We start from the raw sequence: 18,575 nt of genomic DNA, 5'->3' as shown, positions 1-18,575 counted from the left end.
TATATATATATATATATATATATATATATATATATATATATATATATGTGTGTGTGTGTGTGTGTGTATAAAACATACAGTTAAATAATATATATAAAAGTTTAATAAAAGAATCAACTAATTTGAAATAAATTTGATATCTATTTTATATTTTTATTATAGCATTTTTAATTTTTATCAACTAATTTATATATATATATATATATATATATATATATATTAATTTATATAATTTTTGAATTATAGTTATATGCACTCCACAATACAGCATCCCATAGTAACACATTATAAAATAGGTAAAACAAAACAAATTTTCTTAAAATATATATAAAATCAATATCATTATCTCTAAAATAAATAACTGTAAAAAATAAAAATGTATATAAAACAATAAGAATGATTTAATCAACAATTAATTCACCTTTGTAATCTCTATCACGTTTAATATATTTTTAGTATAAACAACCATTAATTCACCTTTATACTATCGATCACGTTTAATATATTTTGAGTATAAACAACCATTAATTCACCTTTGCAATCTCTGTCACGTTTAATATATTTTAAGTATAAAAATCATTAATTCACCTTTGTAATCTGTATCACGTTTAATATATTTTAAGTATAAAGAACAATTACATCACTTTCGAATCTCCTCAACATCTCTCAATCTTTCCCACTTCCTCTCCTGCAAGTAAACAAAGTGTCAAACTTAAAGAAGACTACACCGTAAAGCTTTCTGAACAATGAGATCACCTCCGTCCACGTTTTCCGTCGGATCCTTCCTTCATCGGTTTTTTCCGTGAGCTCGCCTACGAAAGCGACGGCGACCAACAACAAAAATTCGACAACGAAGCTGGAAACCCCTTCCTCCGCTCAGTTGGCTTGCTTTCCCTCGGTGGCAGCAGCACTGCGAACGACGGCAAGCCCTAACTCTTTATTTTTCTTCGTTCAGTTTTTTTCTCTCTAACTCTCTAAATTTGTTGCTCCTGATCCTAGCAGATGACGATGATTTTCGCGGTCCGGTATCGGGCGCGTTTCATCAAACGGGAGCAGTTATTGAACTCTGCCAGTGACTACAATGATGTCGCAATGGATTCCACCGCGTTCTCGCTGCATTACTGAAGTATTGCTTGGTCGGATTCTGGCGACATCAATAGCCGTCAGCTTGGCCTCACGTCTTCGAGCTCTCCGAGAAGTTCAATGGAGGCCAAGAGGCTCTGCGAAGAGGTGCTCGATGCCGAGCGTGCCGGCAGGGACTCGAACGAGATGAGCATAGATGGAGAGCACCAACGGAGCTATCATTTCGATGTAGTCTCTCCTGAGTTTGATGCACTTTTGGCAGAAGAAGGAGTAAAGGACTCGCCGCCACGCAACTTGGATGGTTCGGTTGCCTCCTCAGTTACTTGCCTTCACCAAATACATCCTTCTGATTCTTCTTCAATCAAGGTTAAAAACAACTGCGTTATAAATTTGTCCTTTTATACGAGTAGATGGTGTAATTTTTGAGCTGATAAAAGAAAAAGATGGTGTAATTTTTGTGTGCTTGTTGCTGTATTTATTTTATTATAGTGAGGCCCAAAGAATAAGCCAAAATCCAAAAGTCGAAAGTCCACGGAGATAAAAAAAATCTCCTCCGGAAGCTCCCAACGCTGTCAGTCTTCGACATTGGGTAGAGAGAGAAGCAGAGGAGAGCGTCTCCTTCGTATAGAGAGAAGCGACGGTAGACACACCGGAAGTTCTCTGCTGCAGATGCAAGAAGAAAGAAAGAGGTAGATCGGAGCAAGAGGAGCAAGGAAAGGTAAGAAAAACATCAACTTTTCATATCTGAATGATTTTACAATATTGTGTTTGCTGTATGTTCTGAATAATGAACTACAAGGGAAAACCTAACCTTTTAAAGGTTAGGAAAGGAGAACGGGAAAATACTCTAAAAGACTAACTACCCTAACAGAAAACTTAACATCAATAGCTTTCCCTTAAACTGGATTGTGTATGTTTACCAATCCAAGCTTAAGGAACGATAAACTGAAAACGCACACGGTGAGGAAGTTTTGTTAATATTTCTGCAAGCTGTTCGTTAGAACGAATAGGCAGTAGATGAAGGAGATTTGCTTGAATCTTTTCACGTACAATGTCACAGTCGAGTTCGATATGTTTAGTCCTTTCATGGTAGCTTTGATTGTGTGCAATATGTCTGGCAGACTTATTGTCGCAGTAGAGGGCAGCAGTCGTAGTGGTCTCAACATTGAGATCTTGTAAGATGTAAGAGATCCATTGGATTTCACATACTGTAGCAGTTAGTGCTCGATATTCTGCTTCGATGGATGACCTGGAAACAGTACTTTGTTTTTTAGTTTTCCATGATACAAGAGAGGATCCAAGGAAGACACAAAAGTTAGTGGTAGATCTTCTAGTATTAGGACAAGTTGCCCAGTCCGAGTCACTGAAAGCTTTGATCTGGATATGAGAGTCAGCAGCTAAAATCATTCAGATATGAAAAGTTGATGTTTTTCTTACCTTTCCTTGCTCCTCTTGCTCCAATCTACCTCTTTCTTTCTTCTTGCATCTGCAGTAGAGAACTTCCGGTGTGTCTACCGTTGCTTCTCTCTCTATATGAAAGAGACGCTCTCCTCTGCTTCTCTCTCTACCCATTGTCGAAGACTGACAGCGTCTGGGAGCTTCTGGAGGAGATATTTTTTATCTCCGTGGACTTTCGACTTTTGGATTTTGGCTTAAAGGCTTTTGGGCCTTTTCTATTCGGCTTATTGTTTGGGCCTCACTATAATATGGTATCAGAAGTGCAACCTGTTTCTTGAGTTGTTCTTGGCTTCTTGATCTGTTCTTGTCATGATAGAAACCAACACAGATCCCACCACTAATCCATCAAGCCCCTATTATCTTCATCCTGGTGAAAATCCAGGTGTTACCCTCATTTCCCAGGTTCTTACTGAATCCAATTACTCATCATGGAGTAGAAATCTGAAACATGCTATACTCTCGAAAAACAAAATTAAATTCATTGATGGCAGTATCCAAAAACCTACGAGAACTGACAAATTATTTGAAGCATGAGAAAGATGTGATACAATGGTTCTATCCTGGATCATCAAAACCCTTTCAACCCAGATTGCAGAAAGTGTTCTTTATGTTGACACTGCCCAAGATCTTTGGGAAGAACTCAAAGATAGGTTTTCTAAGGGGGATTATTTCAAGATTTCCGACTTATTACAAGACATTCATTCTATCAAGTAAGGAGAAAGAAATATCAGTCAATATTTCACTGACTTAAAAATTCTTTGGGAAAAATTAGAATCTCTCGGGCCTATACCTTGTTGCACCTGCAAGGACCCATGCACCTGTGATATATCTAAAATCTCTCTAAAATACAGAGACTAAACATGTTATTTGCTTCCTAAAAGGACTCAATGACACCTATCAAACTGTTCGGACTCAAATCCTTCTAATGGAGCCACTTCCCAACATCAACAAGGTTTTTTCTCTCCTAACGCAACAAGAAAGACATCATCAGGATAGGGGAGGCCAAAATGAATCTTTCAAGATTTTAGCCAGCACATTTGACAAGACAAATTGGAGAGGACAAGGCCGTGGCACTAACTCATGTGGCCAAGGAAGAGGAAGAGAGATAAATCCCAATTATGGGAAGCAATGCTCCCATTGTCACAAGATGAATCACACAATTGACAAATGTTACTCTAAACATGGCTTTCCACCATGGTACAAGAAGAATGATCACCAAAATATTCAGGATAGGGGAGGCCAAAATGGAGTTATGCTAATGCTTGCAAAGAAGATTCTCTCTCTACCCATTGTCGAAGACTGACAGCGTCTGGGAGCTTCTGGAGGAGATATTTTTTTATCTCCGTGGACTTTCGACTTTTGGATTTTGGCTTAAAAGGCTTTTGGGCCATTTCTATTCGACTTATTGTTTGGGCCTCATTATAATATATTTGATTATTTTTTTCTTCAGCATGATGATACTGGTATTGGTATGAAGTATTACTATACTGGTTTCATTGCTAACTAGTCTCTTTTAGAAACTCTCAAAAGAGCACCTTTAGGAGAGTCTTCCTTTTATGTACTTGGTTGATAGTATTAGGTTGTGTGTATGGTATATTTTTTACAACACTCTTGTGGGTATTCTTACGCTACTATTTGACGACTGTTAGGTTACAGGCAGATTTAAGTCATGTTTGTTATTTTCTTTTGTAGGAAATTAAGGAGTTTCTGAAACCGTGGTAGTTTGTAGACAACTGGACTTTGAGAATCGTAATTGGGGAACACCACTAAAGGTAGATGAAAACAGAAGACAGGTGGTGGACGGTGGACCCTAATAAAAAGTCTACAAGAAAGCAATTATTTGTGAGTTCTCTTGATTCACTTAGGCGTATTGGAAATATAACTCCACATGTGGAGCAATCTAGTTTACTTGGTTCCGAGATCAGTATTGCATATGGTGCATGTTTCGGGATACAAGGTTGAAGTTCCTTACTCAAAGCACTCTAGGTTAAGACTGGACGAACTCCTTAGTTGTCCTCCATCCTCCAAGTTACGTTGTTCGTTCTCCCTCCTCTTTATCCAAACCATGTGGGTGGGTACTTGTCAAAGACACTCCAACGTTCAAGTTAGTAATGTAACCGAACGGTTGGCTCAACAAGTAATGCATATATTGTGCATCGTGATCCTAAATTCATACCTGAGACCTTTATTTATACTAGTTGTGATGGACCTTTACCTTTCGTCAGTCTAATGACGACCCAATCACACCTTAATCTACATTAGGGGCTTAATGAGTCATTACTATTGGGCACAACTTGGGAGGAAGTCTTGGGAGGACGACCTGGGTTGGACGACAGACTGTACGGTACACAGTGGTGGCTGTGGACTATACTGTACAGATTTATTTTATTAAGTCATCATATATATATATATATATATATATATATATATCATATAATTTACAAGTCTAGTTTATAAGGAAATCCAGTAGAATTCAACCTATTGGGAGTCATTAATGAAGTTTTTGGCAGTAAAAGGCTCGGCCTCAGCAGAATGAGTGATCACTTTGAATCTCTCCCATGGGACTCTATTGGAGGTTTGAGCACCAGGTCCAAAGTTATTATACTCTCTATAGAATAGAGTGTTAAGACCAGAAGTAGTGTCTTCTCACTCTAACCAGCCAATTGTGTCAATTATATCACTCATATAACTTTCCATGATAATAGTTCTCGAATAATTCTTACATGGCCTCCCTAAATATGTTTGGAATTTCTTTTTGACGCCTTCAAACTCGTGAGTGACACCAATCCTATAGTTTTGTATTACAATTCCACTATCTTCGTTATTTGTTCTTCTTTGGGTGGTTATGACGTTATGCTGGCCTGTGAGAGGAATTCTCACTTGGATATCACAGTCTTGTAATACCACTTGAGCCGTGTCGCCAAAAGTAAAATCTAATGTGTCTTCAATAAGACACTTCATAAAAAAATGTATACCCTGCATAACATATAGTGTCTTGATATCCCAACACCTCACAATTGTAAAATGCAGAGAAAACTTCTATTAGCGCTAGGCCAACAACTTGTTTGTTTAAAGGTCTCACGTACTACATTCTTCAAAGTAAACTCTATTAAACCTAGCCATGAAGAATTCATTCTTAGTCTTGGTCACCTTATTGTTGATTGTCAATGCTAGTATTCCCCAAAGTGAGACCGAGGGCTGTTGGAGGATGAAAAAGACTTGGAGGTTTTGAGGTATGATATGGTCGTAGCTTTAGATGGTAGTGATAGTTTCACTACCATTTCTAAAGCCATAGAAGTTGCTTCTGTGTTGAGTTCAAGGAGCATTATTATAAAAATAAAAGGGGGCATATACCAAGAGAATCTAATATTTCCTCCTAACAAGACTACCCTCTTTTTGGTTGGGGTGATGGAAGAGACATCACTATCATTACCGAAACCAAAAATGGGTGATATATGCCCCCTTTTATTTTTATAATAATTCTCCTTGAACTCAACACAGAAGCAACTTCTATGGCTTTAGAAATGGTAGTGAAACTATCACTACCATCTAAAGCTACGACCATATCATACCTCAAAACCTCCAAGTCTTTTTCATCCTCCAACAGCCCTCGGTCCCACTTTGGGGAATATTAGCATTGACAATGAACAATAAGGTGACCCAGAATAAGAATGAATTTTTCATGGCTAAGTTTAATAGACTTTACTCGAAAGAATGTAGTACGTGAGACCTTTAAACAAACAAGCAGTTGCCTTAGCGCTAATAGGATTTTTCTCCGTATTTTACAACTGTGAGGTGTTGGGATATCAAGACACTTTATATGTTAGGCACAGTAGATTTTATTTTTAGCGACATGGCACAGGTTGTATTACAAAACTGTGATATTCAAGTGATAATTCCTCTCACAAGCCAGCAGAACGTCATAACCGCACAAGGAAGAACGAATAACGAAGATGGTGGAATTGTAATCCAAAATTGTAGGATTGGTACCACTCACGAGTTTGAAGGCGTCAAAAAGAAATTCCAAACATATTTAGAGAGACCATGTAAGAATTATTCGAGAACTATCATCATGGAAAGTTATATGCGTGATATAATTGACTCAGCTGGTTGGTTAGAGTGGGAAGGCACTACTTCTGGTCTTAACACTCTATTCTATAGAGAGTATAACTTTGGACTTGGTGCTCAAACCTCCAATAGAGTCACATGGAAGGGATTCAAGGTGATCACTCATTCTGCTGAGGTCGAGCCTTTTACTGTCAGAAACTTCATTAATGACTCCCAATGGTTGAATTCTACTGGATTTCCTTATAAACTAGACTTGTAAATTATACGATGACTTAGTAAAATAAACGGTACGGTCCACAGCCACCACTGTGTATCGTACGGTCTGTCATCCTCCCAAGTCCGTCCTCCCAGGCTGAAACCAGCAGTAATGATTCATTAAGCCCCTAATGCAAATTAAGGTGTGATTGGACCCCAGCGAAAAGTAAAGGTTCATCACAACTAGTATAAATAAAGGTCCCAGGTATGAATTTAGGATCACGATGCACAATATATGCATTACTTGCTTTGTCAACCATTCGGTTACATTACTAACTTGAACGTTGAAATGTCTTTGAAAGTACCCACCCACATGGCTTGGACAGGGAGGAGGAACAACTTAACTTACGTGCCAACCATTCGGTTACATTACTAACTTGAGCCTTGGAACGCCTTTGAAGGTGCCTACCCACATGGCTTGGACAAGGAGGAGGAACAACTTAACTTAGAGGATGGAGGACAACTAGGGAGCCTGTTCGGTCTTCAAGACAACCTGGAGTGTTTTGAGTAAGGGTCTTTAACCCTATACATGAAACAGTGCAACTCCATCTTCTGAATATAGAAGCATTTCAAAGATGAAAACTCTTGAGTCTACTCCTACCATGTTGAATCTGAAAGAAGGAATGAACAGACTGAAAGCTATGTTATCAAAATACTCTCTGCTGGTTTTTCTTTGTCAAATAAAAACTATCTGGAATATAAGCAAGATGAAAGTCGCCAAACTCTTCTTCCACAGGAAAAACTGTTTAGTTTAACTCTAGAGCGTAACAAGCGTAATGGTTTTATTGATAGCAATGATTATGGAATTCGGTCTTTTGAAAATAATTGCAAGTCATGTCAAAATGTAAAGACTTCGGATACCAAACTGGACGAGGAAAACTTAATTTTGATTTCAGCTGATGTTTCTTGCAATGATGAAAATCTTAAGACTGTGGAAATGGAAGATTCTCCCTCATTTAACAAAGATGGTAGATGTGAACCTGGCAGATGGAACGGTTGAGAAAGGGAACGATGAAATATTGGTTCCAAGCCCTCCTATCCCAGAAGTAGCTACTCTGTTGCACTCCTGCAAGACGCTTCCAAGGGTACTTAGATGGTCATGGTCACGATAACTGCTATCATTCAGTACTCGAAGTAGCTCAGAGCGGTCTTACCAAATCAGGTATTGTCATTTCCTCTGGGAAGAAAAGAAAGGGTGTTGAGGTGTTGGTCAATGGAGACAACATAGATAAAATAGGTAGAATTGACAGAAATCCAGAGGTTCATACACGTGGGAATGGTGACGTACAGTTAGAGCAAACATATTCTTTGAGAAGAGAAAAAGAGAAGCTTGGAGATCAGACTTGGAACGACGAGGATCTTGTATGGCTACTGTGTTATGTTGTATAATATATAATTTCAGCTGTTTAGATTGGCCTTTCAACTTTTCAATTATATTGCAGATTCTTAAAAACTTCTTAGCCGGAACAAATCAGTTGCTACCTCCCTTAGTTGATAAGCTAAATTTGAGATTGGTATGTTCTAATATATGGGGCTAGAGTTAGGAAATGATAGTGTTAAAAGAATTGTGGATATTGTTGCTTAGTACTACGTTTTGATTGCTCAAGTGAATTTGTCATAGCTGTTTATATAAACAATTTTCGGCCGCCCTCCCTCAATTTTTAGATTGGCAAGCTGGAAGATATTTTGATACATTTGCAGAAAGTTAAGAAGTTGGAGATTCTTTGTTCTGAAATTCAATCTCAGGTGTGTTAGATTAGATAATCAAATTGAATGCACCTTTCTGGTTATATTATATATCATTAACAAGCTTATATTTTATAATAATTAGAAAATATTACTTCCTTTAAAGACACTGACATTCATTTATGAGCATGGTTCTTTTTTCTCCTTTCTTCCAGCACACAACTACTGACCCTCTAGCCATTCATAAAAAGAGGTATTTTCATGCTGTTTGACTAAATTACACTATGGAATGTGAAATATGCTGTGTGATACGTTTGTGTTATGGAACTGTTTTGGATATAATTGGTGAAGTGAACTTGAAGTAATCCTTTGCAGAACTGTGGAAACAAGAATGTTGCTGTATGATATAGCGTATGATAAAGCAAAATTACAATTATTGAATGTGAAGCGTGACAAGTTACTGGTATTCAATGTTACATGTTCGTATTTACTATTTAGCAATGTCTGCAGTTGGTGATATGAAATTCCTTGTACACAGAAAAAGTTACAACAGTTAAGCTCTGGGCTTCAAAAGTGTGATAAGATAAAATTAAATTTCAACATCCCTTCTTCATCTAAAAGCGGGACAATGGACACTCAAGCTGATTATGGTCATATTCATTCAAAATTTTGTTTCCAGGGAAAATGTCAGGTACTATGATGTGTGTATGAAGTATTTATTTAAATTTAAATTGATCTGGAGGTGGGTACAGGGGGCCATAAATTAAACGTGATTATTGGGAAATGTAATTGTATCTGTGGGTAGTCTGTCCATCGGGAATACATGACAAAAAGTTTGTCGGAAGTAGTCGTGGAGCTGAATAATTTAGACAAAAGTTGATACATACACATATTCAGCCATCCTAGTTACCAAATTTTCATGATATCTTGCAAATATTTTTTAACTTCAAATTGAAGTACACAACACTTGCATACGCATAAGTGCTAACAAGAAATCTCCTTTGAACAAACTTCAGCAATTTAGTACACGATCAATCTGAATCTGTACCTTACATACTAAAATAATTTATAACCAAATTATTTGTAGACATCTTTCAAGTATAATGATTAATCATTGATAGCTGAGTAGTATAATTTCTAGTTACCAGAAATTAGATGACCAGAATTTAAAATTACTAAAATATTATCATTATTTATATTTAAATATTGATACTTTAAAGATACAAACAGCGCTGTCAGTAATCCAAGCCTTAAATAAGTATAAAAAATCAATTATATTTTGCTCAATCCTAAGTTTTGTAAGATGCATGATATATTTTAGTTTCCATTTATCTCCAGTTCTTGTTCATGGTGCAACTTGATCGAAAAAGGTTCGATGTATTGTACTATTTCATTTTAATTGGCAGTATTTTATTGTTCATTGCTAGCTTTCTTGTGGAGAAGTATTGGAAACGAAGCAGGATCTTGAAACCTTGGATTCAAGAGCAAAAGCCCTAAGTGAACTCTTATATGAACACTGCAAGATGGAAGGGGATCAAAGCTATACCAAGATCATGAAAGCTGTTTCTGATTATTTGCAGAAGAGAATGACTTGCAAGTCTTTACTCCAGAATATGAAGGTCTTCTGACTTCAAATATGGTTCTTGTACACATACAAGATATATATCAATTTCTGAATCCTGATAACATCATCTTGTTTCTACTTTTTTCTCCCAGGGTTGGTCTCAGTTATTATGATTATATAACCCAAAGGTAAGTCAATTGTGCTTTGTATCCTTATTTTGTAATTGGAGCTGAAGTATATCTTTTATGATATGACTAAATATGTCAGTTCCTGCTTATTTTGAATGTAGGTTCACAGCAAATACTGATCAATCTAACATAATATTATCAAATAGCTTGAATAATGTGACGATCGGAAAGGTAATTGGTTGACTGTTTATCTGTTTTATTACAAAGTTCAATGTTCATACCAGTTTCTTTTCTCTAACGTTTTTGTTTTTGTTTTTTTTTTTCAGAACTTCCCAAACTTGGATGCTTTTTCTGCATCTGTGTTTGTCTTAAATCCTCACGCAACCAAGAAAGGCAACGGTTCAAGCTGTATGGCACGAGAAACACAGGCTGATTACTTTATTTCTTATGATAATTTTCTTGTAGTAGGTTAATTTTCTTTTAAATTTCATGTTTTCTGTCCTTTTGGAGAGATTACTACATTTATTGTTATTGATGAAGCTGGTGGTTGTTAACAATTAACATTTTTATTTCGGTATCTGATTCGTATGGCCCTGGAAATTTACATTAATGTTGTGGATCAAGTATCGGAATATAGCAAATTATGAATTCTATTTTCCGACATTCTGTTGTAATAATACGCAGATAACAAGTTCACTACTAAGAAATTTGCTAGATGTGATGGAGGAGGTTCAATCAGCTCGGATAGTGCTCAAAAACTTGGTCGAGGCAAAGTTCTATTCTCATTCAGGTAAACAGAAAATTTCTTTACACTTTGAAATACTACTTTCAAATTCTCTTCTTATTTAAGCCCCGGAGTTGGATCCTCAATCGTATGCGGAAAATTCTTTCCATATTTGATTGGAAGTTACTTTGCATCTTCACTTTAATTCATCCTGCTTTTGCAGTTCAGCACCTTGATTTGCAGCTGTCTTTCATTGATTTCTACAGTGGTAGGAAGGTGAAAGTGACCTTTGATATAACATGCTTAAAATGGTATTTTTTCCATATGTATTTTTTTTTTAAATTCCATATCCAATTTTCATCAGAATTTGTGTTCATACTTAATATACACCTGCATATCTAGGCTTAAAAATTATTGTTGTTATTTGCCTAGATATATTTTAAGATTCCTTTCTTTTTTTTTAGTTCCTGTACTTTTTAATTGGTACCTTTCATAAAGCAATTTTGGTAAAATATCAGATTATTTTTAGTTTCTAAAACATCAGATTACAAGATCATAAACAAAGTAATTTCAAGAACTATAAAACATTTAAACTTTACTATTATTATTTTGCAACTAAAGTTTATTATGTATTGTGATGATTGGGTTCAACCAAGCTCACAGGTATGATTTTAGCATTATTTCTAGTGCATTTTATTTTTTCTTTCACAGTGTTGCTGTACATACGTGAGATCATCTTGATTTTTGGTTCAATGTATTTTTGCATTTGCAATGAAAGACGCTGATTGATTTGAAAAATGATTTGAGCAGTGGGGTCTATCCTGCTGCGGTCCTTCCATCTCAAATATATGATCCTTCTAGCTCTAGTGGGGAACAAAAGTCTCTGCCATCATCGCTTGTAGATGAGATAAGAACTGCAACCGAGAGTGTGAGAGTTGGATACTCAAGAATTATTAGGCTTTGCAGAAGTATTTCCCAGGCAGTTCATGCTTGCAATAAAAGCAAATGATTGTGAATTTTCTCCTTCATTGTTGCCAATTTTAGGCTTATTGTTTATTAGTTTCATTTTCTATATCTTCATGCTGATTGAGACGACTGTTGTATAGAATGTGAAATGTGAAAAGTTATTAATTTTATTAAAGAACTTTGTTTAACTTATAATAGTTTTTATAAAGAGATGTTCCATTTATATCATGATTGTAGAATTACTTCCCATTATAACTTGACGTTCAAAAATAAACATGTGATACAGTATGAACGATAGAATACAAATACTGTGATTGCGAAAAATCGGGAAAGGAATTGAATCAAATCAATTGAGTGGTCACGAAAATGACTAAACTGAAATCCCTTCCTGAAAGTGGAATACATTTCTGTATGATATGATATGATAGGTTACTTTCTTTTTATCAATAGCTTTTTTACAGAGATTACGGGTGAGGTCAACATACGAGGTGAATCAGCACTGCAGGGACCAGTTTCTAATTTGAAAAGTTCATTGCAATCAATAAATATGTTGGTCTAAATTCATCTGATTCTGACAATAATTAAAACAGTGTATTCCTCAGAGGATAATGATACTTAAACAATACTTTTTTAACAACATTCGAACATCATTTACATGTCATTTTGTGATTGGTCTATGGTGGTGTTTATGATTATTATTATTGATTGTAGAATAATTTTGGACTAATTACATAATGACACATAGACGATGTTCAGATATTGTAAAAAAAAATTGTCTAAGTATCATTATCCTTCCTGAAAATCGGAACCAACGAGTGCCATGATTCTTCTGAGATAATAATGCTATTTTACTGTGCTTAAATTGAGAATGCTTTGATGGCTGATGCGTTGAAACAGGTTCAATTAGAAGCTCTGTTTAATGAAGTGTAAACTATGATTCTACGAAAAGGTTTCATAAATTTTTCTCGAGTTGTTGGTATAGATCAAAGGGGAATTTATATTAGAAAAAAATTTCAATGTTTGGTCAGTAAAAGTTTATGACTAATTTGTATCCAAGTTGTTCATGCAACGAAAATATGTTTTGTTACTTGTTTTGGAATCAAGGTTAATTGCTTAATGTATGTCTTAAATGTTTATGTTTTTGCTTTTATCACGTTCGTTTTGATTATTCCTTATGTTTTGATTATCCTTTATGTCAATCTGAGATATTATTTGTATATCTGGTCTATTGGGTAAATCTGACCGTATGGTCATACAATATATTATTAATACAATTTCAAGTTTCTTATCGAAATATCTCGAGTTAGTTAAGTATAAAAATGATTTGAGAAATCATAATTTCGTAAACCCACATAAATTCCATAGAAGTTGTTCTACCTAACACTGATAGTGTATATCTAAACTGCACGCAGCATGATTGCATGCATGCTACATGTATTTCCCACAACACAACTTATCTAAAGTTTTCAAAGAGGCAAAAGAAGGAATACATTACTTCTACGGAAGGAGTTCCAGCATTGCAGAGAATGATTTTAGTATACATTTTTTCCTATTATAAAAAATTATAACATTTCAAATTTAGTTGTAACCCAATAATAGTGCAAAACATAATAAAGTTATACCTATAAAAAAAAGTTAGCAAAAAGACTTGGTCAGCAAAGGATGATCACGAAAAATAATGCAATATATATGTTGCTACTTGCTAGTGTTTATTGAGTCTATCGAAGAAAAAGTTATCTCTGACTTACACAAACATCAATAATATTGGGGTCCAACTATATAAAAGATTGACATTGTTCTTTATAAAAAATTTTAAGATAATAGATTAATTGGTCTTTTATCTTTATATAATATTCTACTTTTTCATTTCTATCTAATGTGGGATTTAGACTCACGTTTAGATTCTCAATTGTGTTCATAATCTATGTTTTGTTTACAGTGTTTTGATGCTTTGATGCTTTATCTTTTTCTCAAGTGATATCCAACTTGTGTGCATTCCCTAATTAATGGAGGTATAAAGCAAGCTAAAGGTTGTTTAGTGCGCATGATATGTTAGAGACAGTACTGAAAGAAGGAAAAACATAGGCAAAGGAGCATCTCTATAGCCTTTTTCTTGTCCTTCATTCATTTGCGTGTGCTATGAAGAACCGACTAAACAAATTCAGCCATTTCTGAGAAAGCAAAGAAGATGATGGAAAGGCATGGTGTACAGGGAAAAGGAGATTGATTGAGATTGGATTTTATGTTAGACATTGACCACAATCATTTATAGTATCTTGTCTGATTTTTTGTCCTATAATTGCCCAATTTGTGATGGTCTTGTGCTTAGCATGTATGTCCATTTTCAGTTTATCCTTAATACAATAAAGATTTAAACTTTTATGAAAACTACTTTAAGACGGTTCAAAATTTAAAAAAAAAATAAGATCTTTCTTAATACTTGGATTTTATATCTAATTCAATATCATAATTCAATTATATCACTGTCTATGTTGGATTCTTAATATACGTGCACGTTGATAAATGAATATCTTATACATAAGATTAGATATTTATGAATAATCAATAGTAAATAAACTCTTAATAAACTTAATAATGATACACTTTAAATGATTGGTATAATTAATCTTAATAATTGAATTTAAGTTTGACTTAATTTTAAGTCTGAGTTATGAGAGTCTCATTGGATTGGATGAAAGCATTATTTTAAAAAATATTGTCCAAATTGAATATTGTTAATGTCGATGATATTTGGCAATATGAAAAGGTAGAGTATGCGGGTGATGATGATGAGGATGAAGACTCCAAATGTTGTAGAAGATGTTGTTGACATTAGACCATAATTCTAAATGGAGTTCTGACTTAAGATGACAAGTTTACACAAATGATAAGCAGAATTTATAACATTTAGAATAATATTTCCAATTTGATATTAATTATGAAGTAAAGGTTCAACAACACATAAGATAGTAAGATTTGAAAGATCAAATTGATACACGATATTAAATTTCTTATCATCATTTTAAGTTTAATTTATTAAGTTTGTATTAACAAATTGTATTGTGCTCAAAACTCATTTCAGATTACTATAAATATGGACAATTTTTATTTACTATATCAACTTTGATATATTTTTGGTTAACAATAATTTAAAATTAATATAGAAATTATTATTTAAGAAATATATTTAAAATTTATTCCTACAAATTTCTTTCATAAATTTTCCTTCTATCTTTGTAATTTTAAATTTTTTTATCATTAACAATTTTAATTTCATTATAATATAATTTTCACTACTTAAATTTAAATTTATATCAAATTTCTATTTAAAGACGGATTTGTAATTTTCTAATTTTATCAATTAAAACATTTTTTTTAATCTATCACACTCTCACATCATTCACGAATTCTCGTAAACTTTCTCTTCAATCCCTTAAACCAAACAATACCACAATCTTCTCTCTCTCTTTTTGGCAGACAACAAACAACATAGTACAAAATCATTAAAAAAGCACGACAATTTTTTTTCTTATATTTGAGGCACGAAGGAGCATATATTCAGTAATAATTATCTTTAAAAAAATATTTTTATTACAACAGACAGCCACCAACCATATTCGTTTATAGTCCAGAGGTATTTATTTCCCTTTAGGTACAAGATACAAATTGCTGTGCTTTCAGTGGAATTTCTTACCAGAATAAATGCACTTAAAAAAAATAATTTGTGCTGTTGCGATAAACTTAAATTTTAGAAATTTATTATTTTATTAAATTTGAGTAATATTTAGTTTGATTTGATAGAGATAAAAGAGGAATGGATAGTTATGATTTTGTGTTTATATTAAGTAGAATATTATTTTATGATAGGATAAGAAGATTTTATTTTTAGGTAAGTTATGTTTGATTGTCAATTTTTATTATTTGTAATTGGTCCAAGGTTCAATTTACACCTATTTAAGGTTGTCAAAGTTTAATGAAAATATAGATTGAAAAGTAAAATTATTTATGCGACATTACGAGTGTGTAGTGAGATTTTTCCAACTGTGTTAGATTTTCCCAAAGAACTGTATCAAAAATATCTGGCTTAAAGGCACAGGTCAAATTCTTAACTTTTAAGCTAATAATTCAAGCTTTTACTGATTACTGAAAAGTTCATTTGACAATAGCCATGCACCACAATAATTACTTTTGCCCTTTACACTTGTATTCATGAAAATATCTTTTATTATGGTGAAGAACAAAACACCATCTCATACATTGCCACAGAATGCAACAACATTACTTAAAATAATGCAGAACTTGACAACACCCTATAATGCTTTATAGGCTCTCTTTTTTTCCTCAGAGCTTCAATTACTAAGTGGTCTGAGACACACTAATTTTCATAGATATTATCATTTTTTTTTTCTTTTTTTCTTTGTAACTTGAAATATATATCATATAAAGATTGGTGGAGATTATAGCTGTGATTATTTATTGAGGAACTGAGAGAGCTTTTGGCAAAGGTTGATGAGTGTCAATTGGAATTGGAGTTGGCAGCAACTTGCAATCAACTGAGATTGTTTGAAGAGTATTATTGTTAATGGTGTTGTTTCCTTCTTCAATAGCTTTGTTGATGAGATTGAGTAGAACATGTTGAAGCTCTTTCCCATCTCTCCAACCATGCACTTCTGCCTTTATCTGATTGCAATTTTTTGAAACTAAATCACACAGTGGAAAGCCTGTTCTTGGCATCAAAAAGTCACTTTCTTTTAGCTTCAAACTTGGGCAAAAATCTCCATTTCCATCTCCAACATAGATCACTTTCTTCTTTCCTGCTTCTGCCAGGGACTTTTGGATCCTTTCTATCACCAATCCCTGCATGTAATTTCACAACTTTTCAGGAAAAAAACTTCAAACAAATGAAGTATTTACAGTACTATGATAAATACACAATCATGAGGTATTACTCCATGTTCTGCATAATCATAAAGTAAACAGATTTTGTAAGTAAATCATGGATGTTGGTAAATCAATACATAATCTTGTTACTTTAAAGACTATTATTTAAGATTAATAATGTAATCCTTGATGGATTACATTGACATTTTGTGTAAAATATTTGAGAACTTTTCAGGAGTTATCTTATTTTCTGCTGAAAGTTTTCATGAGACATGATTTTGTGAAACTTTGTCTGGTTCCCTGGACTGTGACATGCATGACAGAGACCAAGAAAGTGGATGATGTGAGGTCAATAATCATAAAGTGCTAACATTATGTTAATATAATATCATCAAAGGTGGAATTGGCCAAAGCTCCCTCCAATAACTGTCTTGTTATTATTATTCATTAGCCAAATACTGAGGAATTAAAGTGATAAATCAAGGATTCAAAGCATAAAAGATAAACTATAAATCATTAGAATGAATGTGAGAGTTAATTTAATTGCATGGCCATAAGTAAATAGATGTTCAGAAATAATGCAATTGCCTTGCACATGTTTGGTGGACAAAGATTGCATCCATGGGAAGATTTTAGATAATCATGGTATGGACAAATGTTGAGACTCCCTTCTTTGACATAGCTGGGGTTGCAAATAATCTCTGAGAAACAGTTCCACACTCCATGATGCTGCAGAATTGTCTCAATGAAGAAACTATTTGCATCACTCACAATCTTCAAATCACACCTGAATCAGTTCTCGGTGTTGAAAATAATCTAAGTGTAAGTCATCATAATAAACCTTAATAAACATGTGTTCATCCACACCACAAGCTCATTAGGATGTGTTCATAGGAGAATGAATGGAAGAAATTAAAGGGTAGGTTTGCATTGAGAAAAATATTTTCTTTTCTTACTTTTTTTATTACAAAATCATCGTTTAGTTCATGCTAAAAAGGTATTTCCTGTTGTCAAATGTACTAAAGGGTAAAAAGAAAGTAACTTGTTCTCTGTATTTCTTGTAAAAGTATCCAAAAAATCAGCATGCAGATTAAAAACCAGATAATGGTTTTGTAGTTGAAAGTAGAAACAAAAATACTGTGTCATTTTACCCAAGGGAATAAGCTGCCTCAATAGCAGGAACAATGCAAGGATGCATTGGTGTCCTCTTCAGAATTTCAACAATGTCTTCAATGGTTTTTCCTTGTGAATGAAGTTCTTTCATCATTCTATCCTGCAAGATTCAGGAAAAACAAAATATACCAACCCAAGCATGAAAAGAAGAAATCTTGAAGATTTTATGACTAGTTAAAAATAAAAAGGTAACCATGAGAGGGTTCCAAGGCATGCTAGGAAGAAGCTGGTAGAACTTTTGAGTTAAAGCAGTGTCATCAAGCACCCAATTATCACTGTCACACTCAATGATTGTTGAGTCAAAGTCAAAAATGAGCATAATCTCAGCCATTTTGAGTGCAGCAGATCAAATGTTTGAGATAATCTGTGAGGTCATGCAGTGAGTGAGAGGGTATTTATAGGGAAAGAAGGTTAGAGGTTGCACGAAAGCATCATAATAGAAGCATTATTAGATAAGATATTATTGCAGTCAGAGTTAGGAAAAGCCACTTTCTATATACTTTTTCATATTTTCTTTTGTTGGAGCAAGTAATTTAGAGAAGATAGTGCTGCATGACACCCTCCTGTGGTGGCATTAGATAGATATGTT

General features: G+C 34.1%; 2 protein-coding genes and 1 pseudogene across 2 annotated transcripts; 2 read left to right on the top strand and 1 right to left on the bottom strand.

The window, feature by feature from the left end:
- The first annotated feature begins 1,813 nt into the window (after nt 1–1,813).
- LOC111242563 (pectinesterase-like) lies at nt 1,814–7,933 on the top strand. Its single transcript, XM_022786404.1, has one exon. It carries the CDS (start codon nt 6,362–6,364, stop codon nt 6,866–6,868), a length of 507 nt encoding a protein of 168 aa, XP_022642125.1. The 5' UTR covers nt 1,814–6,361; the 3' UTR covers nt 6,869–7,933.
- Nucleotides 7,830–12,110, top strand: LOC106773071 (annotated as a pseudogene).
- Nucleotides 12,111–16,189: 4,079 nt separating this feature from the next.
- Nucleotides 16,190–18,348, bottom strand: LOC106773663 (inorganic pyrophosphatase 2). Its single transcript, XM_014660395.2, has 4 exons — nt 18,180–18,348; nt 17,965–18,086; nt 17,402–17,600; nt 16,190–16,789 (listed from the first exon to the last, which is right to left on the bottom strand). The coding sequence occupies exons 1-4, from the start codon at nt 18,315–18,317 to the stop codon at nt 16,406–16,408; spliced, it is 843 nt and encodes a 280-aa protein (XP_014515881.1). The 5' UTR covers nt 18,318–18,348; the 3' UTR covers nt 16,190–16,405.
- Nucleotides 18,349–18,575: the final 227 nt, after the last annotated feature.

This window comes from Vigna radiata, chromosome 9, assembly GCF_000741045.1.
Source record: "Vigna radiata var. radiata cultivar VC1973A chromosome 9, Vradiata_ver6, whole genome shotgun sequence".
Taxonomy (NCBI): domain Eukaryota; kingdom Viridiplantae; phylum Streptophyta; class Magnoliopsida; order Fabales; family Fabaceae; genus Vigna; species Vigna radiata.
The sequence above is the reverse complement of the archived record's forward strand: the minus strand, read 5'-3'. Positions and strand labels throughout refer to the sequence as shown.

Coding starts and splice junctions, on each gene's coding strand:
- LOC111242563 (XM_022786404.1), top strand. CDS start 6,362: ATGTTAGGCACAGTAGATTTTATTTTTAGCGACATGGCACAGGTTGTA.
- LOC106773663 (XM_014660395.2), bottom strand. CDS start 18,317: ATGGCTGAGATTATGCTCATTTTTGACTTTGACTCAACAATCATTGAG. Junction 17,601..17,964: donor GAGGCAGCTTATTCCCTTGG/GTAAAATGACAC, acceptor GAACTGATTCAG/GTGTGATTTGAAGATTGTGA. Junction 16,790..17,401: donor GTCCACCAAACATGTGCAAG/GCAATTGCATTA, acceptor AATTACATGCAG/GGATTGGTGATAGAAAGGAT.